Source organism: Ornithorhynchus anatinus, chromosome 17, assembly GCF_004115215.2.
Source record: "Ornithorhynchus anatinus isolate Pmale09 chromosome 17, mOrnAna1.pri.v4, whole genome shotgun sequence".
Taxonomy (NCBI): Eukaryota; Metazoa; Chordata; class Mammalia; order Monotremata; family Ornithorhynchidae; genus Ornithorhynchus; species Ornithorhynchus anatinus.
In genome coordinates, this window is record NC_041744.1 from 36,433,023 (window position 1) to 36,440,412 (window position 7,390).

A 7,390-nucleotide genomic window follows, 5' to 3' on the forward strand; every position below is an offset into this window, starting at 1 on the left:
TCCAGAGAGTTTTCTTGGTACAGATACGGAAGCGGAAGGCTTCCGCGCCGTACGCTCGAGTCTCCGCCCTTGACTGTGTCCCCTGCCGCTGCTGCCCAGTGTGGGTGAGTTTCGACTTGTAGCAGGTGGCCCCCCACTTCGCTAGCCACTGGCCGAGCTAGGAACGGAACGGACAGGCCTCTGTTCGACTCTCCCTCCCGTAGCCAAGACTGGTAGAGGACTGGAAACTCTCCGGGTGCCCCCCTGAGAGGGGTACCAGCCAGATTAGAATGATAATTACAATAATGATGATTAGGGTGAATGATAATACCTTGTTACTGTGAAATAACAAAGAGGGTGAAGGTGCTTAGGAAAATAACAGATATTCTTATTTTATACCGGAGGTTTGGATTTTCCCTAAGGCATTTCTACATCCATCATCTCCTGCTCCCAAGTCGTGTGTGAGGTAGCTATCGTGTCATCCCAATTTTACCGATGAGGAAACTGAGGCTCCTCAGAGCTAACAGATTTGTTATTAGCTCCTCGGCTAACAGATTTGTTGCCTGCAGACCGTAAGCTCGCTGTGGGCAGGGAATGCGTCTATCGTCGTACTGTACTCGCCCAAGAGCTCAGCGTAATGCTCTGCAAACCGTAAGTGCTCAACAAATACGATTCGATTGAATGAATGTCGATGATCTCGCAGCAGCCCGGTGGCAGAGCTGGGATGGAACCCAGGTCTCCTCCCTCCCCACCCTGTGCTCCTTCCCGTAGCTCTCTGTCGGCAAAACCTCTCGTGGAGGCGAGTTAGATAACCATATTATCACATTATCTAATAGTAGTGATAGGTATTGAGCGCTCACTTGGTGCAGAACACTGTACTGAGTGCTTGGGAAGGACAGAATGCCAAAGTGATGCATTCCCTGCCCACAAGGAGCTTACACTCTAACGGAGCAGAGAAGGGAACACCTACAACTAAAGTTCTGGCACGGAATAAAGCGGCCATAAGGGCATGAACGCTAAGGAGGTCGTCAATAGGATCATCAGGGAAGCGGCATGGCCTACCGGGAAAAACACAGGCCAGGGAACCAGAGGACCTCATACTGTACTCTCCCAAGCGCTCAGTACAGTGCTTTGCACACAGTCGGCGCTCAACAAGTACGATTAAATGAATAAATGAATGAATGACCGGGGTTCTAATTTTGGCTCCATTACACGTCTCTGTGGGACCTCGACGCTCTCAATATCATCCTCTCTACTGAACTCAACTCACCCGCTCCCCTATCCTTCCGTCGATCTCGTAACTCTAACCCACAGCCCTGGATCACCCGCACGGTCCTCCTCCTACGCTCTTGCGCATCAGCCGCAGAGATCCGTTGGAGGAAATCTCGTTATCGGGCCGTCCTTGTCCACTTCGAGTTTTTCCTTGCGTGCTTTAACCCTGCCCTCTCCTCTGCCCGGCAAAATGATTTCTCTATCCTTATTGACACCGGCACCCATCTCCCTAGCCAGTTGTTCCAGACATTCAACTCCCTCCTCGAACCCCCCGTCCCCCAGCCTTCATCCTCCCTTGCCGCTAGTGACCGGGCCACCTATTTTATTGAGAAACTTGACACTATCAGGGGTGACCTCTCTAAAATCTCCCCTGCACCTCCCCAGTCCCTCCCCTTTCTTCAATTCTCCCACCTTTCCCAGCAATATCTCTAGAGGAGATCTCCTGTCTTCAATCAAAACCTACCCCTTCCTCCTGCGCATCTAACCTCATTCCTTCGCACCGCGTCAAAATTCTCGCCACTTCCCTTCTTCCCTCCCTAGCCGCCATCTTCAGTTGCTCGCTCTCCAATGGCTTCTGCCCCACTGCTTTCAAACACTCCCAGGTCTCCCCTGTTCTAAAAAAACCCCTTCCCTTGACCCCACGGCTCCTTCCAGTTATAGCCACGTCACCCTCTTACCTCTTCTCTCCAAACTTTAGTCTACACCCACCGTCTCAAGTTCCTCTCCTCCAGTTCACCCCCGGACTCCCTCCAGTCTGACTTCCGTCCCCTTCGGTCCACAGAAACCGCCCTCTCAAAGGTCACCGATGATCTCCTTCTCGCCAAATCCAGTGACCTCTACTCCATCCTACTCCTCTTCGACCTCTCGGCGGCCTTCTACGCTGTCGACCACCTCCTTATCCTGAAAACGTTATGCAACCTGGATATGATTCCCAAATCTCCATCTCCAGCCCCGATCTCTCTCCCTCTCTGCAGTCTCACATTTCCTCCTGCCCTTCGAGACATTCTATACTTGGACCATTCTATACTTCGGGCTCAGATCTGCCCCGAAGCACAATCGACTGCTCGGTTCTCAGAGAAGGTGAGCAGGAGGACGACGTAAACCGCCCCCTCCCACTGCCCGCTCTGGTCTGGGACCTGAGTTGCCTGGGCCGAGCATCTAGACTGGACTCAGTTCCCCCATCTGTAAAATGGGGATTAAGACTGCGAGCCCCACGTCGGACAGGGACCGTGTCCAACCTGAATAGCTTGTATCCACCCCAGCGCTTAGAACGGTGCTTGGGACACAGTAGGCGCTTAACGGGCATCGTAATTACTATTGTAATTATTAGCTGAACCTCTACGTATTTCATCTGAGATTTATCTCTTTCCGCTTTTGCTGTCGATATCAGGAGCATCTGTGAGAGGCGTTGGGTGTGTCAGAGTCCCGGCCATTTTGACCGTGAGGTCACTGAAGGGCCACTGAGGAAGCAGGGAGGGAGTTGAAAGAGCTGTGGAATCTGTTCAGCGCTTAGTAGGTGACAAGCTCTGCACTAAGCGCTGGGGTAAGAATGAGATCATCAGATTGGACGTAGTCCCTGTCCTACCCGGGGCTCCCAGTCTAACCTGTCTGCTCTGTGACCGTGGGCAAGTCACTTCACTTCTCTGGGCCTCAGTTAGCTCATCTGTAAAATGAGGATCGAAATTATGAAGCCCACGAAGGTCGGGGACTGTGTCCAACCCGATTTGCTTGTATCCACCACAGTGCTCAGTACAGGGCCTGGCACATAGTAAGTGCTCAACAGATGACCATAAATGTTAAGGCAGAAGGAGAAAAAGGTCACTTACCATCTCTGTGCCTCAGTTACCTCATCTGTAAAATGGGGATAAAGAGTGTGAGCCCCATGTGGGACATGGACTGTGTCCAACCTCATTAACTTGTATCTACCCCAGAGCTTAGAACAGTGTCGGGCACACAGTAAACGCTTAGCAAGTACCGTTTTTAAAAACAAAAAAGAGGAATGTCACTTTGTAAAATTGTAAACTTGATTATAAACTCCTCGAGGGAGGGAGTTGTGTTCACCAACTCTCTTTTACTGCATTCTCCTAAGTGTTTAGCACAGTGCTCCGCATACAGTAAGCACTCAAATCATACTATTGATTGATGGTGTTTGTTAAGTGTTTACTATGTGTCAAACAGTGACCTAAGCTGTGGAATAGATACAAGTTAATTAGGTTGGACACGGTCCCTGTCCCGCATGGGGCTCACAGCCTAAGTAGGAGGGAGAACTGGAGAACTGAGGCACAGAGAGGTTTAGCGATTTGCCCAGGGTCACACAGCAAACACTTGGCAGAGCCGGCATTAAAACCCAGATCCTCTGACTCCCAGGGCCATGCTCTTTCCACTGGGCCAAGCTGGCTCTCTAGTGATTGTTCAAATGCTCGTCACCCCTTTTCCTTTTCCCCAGAGAAACAGCTTTTTGGGACCCTACCCAAAACGAAGGAGCGTTTCAGAGCCTGATGGAGAATTTGCTCTCGGGAAAGATGATCTTAACATCGCTTTCTTAAAGTCCAGTCCAACAGGGCGAGGACATGAAGTCCCATTAGGTGAGGTTTTGCGCTCACCCTGTGACCCCAACTGGCCAAGACTCAAATGTGTTGGTTTAAATTACTCCCTTCGGTTGCCGCTGATTCACCCGAGGGAGAAGCCGGGGAATAACGACATCAGGAGACTTAATTGACGGGGCATTGGTCGTGGCCGTTAACCTGTGAGTTATGCCTTGTGTATCACCTGAATTGGAAATGCAGGATTGTTTTCTTTTTCCTCGGATCCAAACCTTCCGAAATCACTTCTGGGTCAGCTGGATGGTCGATCCAGCCTCAGCCAGGGGTTCTGACTTCCTATCCGGGGGTTTTCCTAATCCCGGTCTTTCGGTCCCTGCTATTCCCCACCTCGGGACGGCCGCACGCTTATATGCCGTTCTTCCAAAGATCTGTCTTTTTCCTGTCAAGCCCCGGAGGATGGTCCAGGGGCGAGGATCTTCTCCCAAGAATAGTGCGGTTCAGCCTCGGACCACACCTGGCAAGTTCCACCCTCCGCTGACCAAGGCCCGGAAGCCAGAGTCGACAGAATAGAGGAACAGTTCAGTATCAACTGGGGTCTCTTCGTGTGCCCCCCTCCCCACTGCAGCCTTGGGGAGTGGCCGGTTGTGCTTAGGGCCGCCGGATAGCCTTGCCCTCCCTCTTTATGGAGAATCAATCAATTAATGATACTTACTGAGCACTTAATACAGAGCACCGTACTAAACGCTTGAGAGAGGACAGAGTAACGGAATTAGAGGACGTGCTCCCTGCCCCTTATGAACTTACAGTCTAGGAGGGGGAGAGTGTCTCGGTCACGGTTGCCTACAGGGAACCAGGTCTTCTGGTCTACCCCACCGGGAGGAAGGAGAAGCCTAGGATTCGGTCTCATCCTCTGACTGACCCGCTAAGATCCCCAACTCCTGACTCTGAATACTCCTTCCGGAGGGCAAGACGAATCTGACTGCGACTCCGTCGCTCGTCCGCTATGTGGCCCTGGGCAAGCCGCTTCACTTCTCTGGGTCTCAGTTACCTCATCTGGAAACGGAGATGAAGACGGTGAGTCCCGGGTGGGACAGGGACCGTCCAACCGGATTAGGTTGCCTCTATCCCGTGGTTAGTACGGTCCCTGAAACGTTGTAAGCGCTCAACAGATACCATTAAAAAAAAAAAAAGAAGGTGCAAACACTCGCTCGCTCTTCAGGATTGGCCAGAAGCCACCCAGGGCTGCAGTCCTGGGATCTGAATTCACTGAGATCTGCGATGGGATCTGATGACCGTTACAGAGCCGTTGGTCCATGAGGGTCGGATTGAGTCCATGGGAACCAAAGCCTATTGAGGCCGAAATGAATGGAGAAGGAGATTTCATCGCGGGGGATGGAAGCTCTACCCTGAAAGAGAAGCCACAGCCAACTCGGGATTTCTCAGGGAGCGGAGGACCACTCTTTAAGTGTGGAAACGAAGCATCAGATACATCGCCATCAAGAAATGTCTGAGTGGCGTGGATCGGCCAGGTTCTTAAGACTCCAGAACGCTTCTCGAAGGAGTCTTCCTTTGCCCACTTCGGGGTAATGCCTTACCGCATCTAAAAATATGGCTTCCTTAGCTTTCAAAGGACCAACGGATTCAAGATTCCCAACCGCCAAGTCCCGCCCGCAGGGAGCTGAGGTCCACGTCCGTACCTCGAGGGACCCGACGAAGCAGGAGGAGGATTAGAAAGGCTCCGACTTACCCAGCATAGCTCTCCTTTCAACGGGGCCCTGAGGACCCCATGAAGCAAACCAGCGCGGAGAGAGAACTCCTGACCCGTCTGGTGGGAAGAAAGCTGTCAGCGAGCCCTGCCAGGCCTCACAGCTGCACCTAGACCTCGCTCGGCACGATCAAAGTTCTTTGTGTGAGCCGGGCTCGGCAGCAAACAGGAAATGCAGGGTGGGGGGAGGGAGCCTCTCCCAATGTGATCTGAAACCAACAGCCTCCTGAATCGGAGGGCGACGCGAAAGGTGGCGTCCCTGGTCCCCGAAGCTCTTACGCTCGATTCTTCTCAATGCCTGAGCCGTAGCCGAAAACAGAGAGATGGAGGTGTGAATGTGGTGGAGGGGTCTGTCTGTGAGGGGCCCACGCTCACAGCTTCGGCACGGCCATGGGAAACCAGTGGGGGAGATTTCGATCCCATCCCCGACCAAGAGAGGCTCTGGGCCCCGCCCTCAAGCCCCGCCCCAGCCTCCAGAGGGTCACCCTTTTTTTTTTTGTGGTATTTGTTCAGCGCTTCCTACGTGTCAAGCATTGTTCTAAGCACTGGGGTAGATACAGGGGTAGATTCAGGTCCGGCCCCCCCAACTCCTGACGCTGAATTCCCCTTCCGCAGAGGCAGGGTGAATCTAATCGGGGCTCCGCCACTTGTCGGTTGTCGGCCTTGGGTAAGTCACTTCGCTTCGCCTCTCCGGGCCTCGGTTACCTCATCTGGAAAATGGGGATGGAGACTGTGCAACCCAGGCGGGACAGGGACGGGGTCCAAGCTTGTATCTACCCCATCGCTTAGAACAGCGTCTGACACGTCGTAAGCACTTAAATGCCACCATTAGTGGGCCCCTGAATCTACCGCAGTGATTAGTGCAGTGCTTTTCAAACGCTCCATAAGTGTCGAAAAGAATGAGAAAAAAGAAGGTGCGCTTAGTACACAGCCCGGTCCATAGTGAGCCCACGTGGGGCTGACAGTCAAAGCAGGCATCCTTCTAGGCTAACTCGGGGCAGAGGATGAAAGAGCGTGGCCTAGAGGAAAGAACACGGGCCCGGGAATCAGAGGGCCTGGTTTCCAACCCAGGCCCCGCCACTTGTCTGTTGTGGCCCCTCGGACAACTCGCTTCACTTTCCATTCACTTGTTCCTTGGTTCAGTCGTATTTATTGAGCGCTCACTGTGTGCAGAGCCCTGTACTAACCATTGGAGAGTACAATTCGGCAACAGGTAGAGACAGTCGCTATCCAACAACGGGCTCACAGGCTAGAAGGGGGAGACGGACAACAGGACGAAACAAAACAAGTAGACAGGCATCACTTTTCTGTGCCTCACTAGCCTCAACTGTAAAATGCAGATTCAATACCTGTTGTCCCTCCTGCTTCGACTGTGAGCCCCAAGTGGGACAGGGACTGTGTCCAACCTGATCTACTCCAGCGTTTAGAACAGTGCTTGACACAAAGAAGTACTTAACAGAATACCACTGGAAAAAAAAAGAGGCTACAGAAATTGCACTTTTTTGCTCTGTTCCCGCCTGGGCCAATAAGAAAATGCTGCTGACTGACTGAACTTTTTAACTGCCTCCCTTTGCCTCTCACCAACTTTCTGGTTATTTAAAAGTCAATTTTATTCCTTTCAAGAGGTGTTGAGCCTCTTGTCAGGAATGACAGATGAGCCTTAGTCTGGAGACTCCCAGACCAAGAACTTGTGCAGAGGAATTGTGTCTGAAGTCAGACACAATTTCCTTTCCTTTCCTTTCCTTTCCTTTCCTTTCCTTTCCTTTCCTTTCCTTTCCTTTCCTTTCCTTTCCTTTCCTTTCCTTTCCTTTCCTTTCCTTTCCTTTCCTTT

At 52.0% G+C, this 7,390-nt stretch overlaps 1 protein-coding gene across 2 annotated transcripts in view; it reads right to left on the reverse strand.

Annotated features, from left to right (window-relative positions):
* The window catches only part of LOC100680940 (T-cell receptor-associated transmembrane adapter 1), a 29,284-nt gene extending 23,334 nt beyond the window's left edge, over window positions 1-5,950 (reverse strand). The window contains exon 1 of one of the 2 annotated variants that reach the window (XM_039914567.1): window positions 5,542-5,950. In XM_039914567.1, coding sequence (XP_039770501.1) covers window positions 5,542-5,548 — 7 coding nt within the window. In that variant the 5' untranslated portion in view covers window positions 5,549-5,950. The remainder of the gene's footprint in view (window positions 1-5,541) is intronic. The other variant, XM_039914566.1, reaches the window with a different exon arrangement.
* Window positions 5,951-7,390: the final 1,440 nt, after the last annotated feature.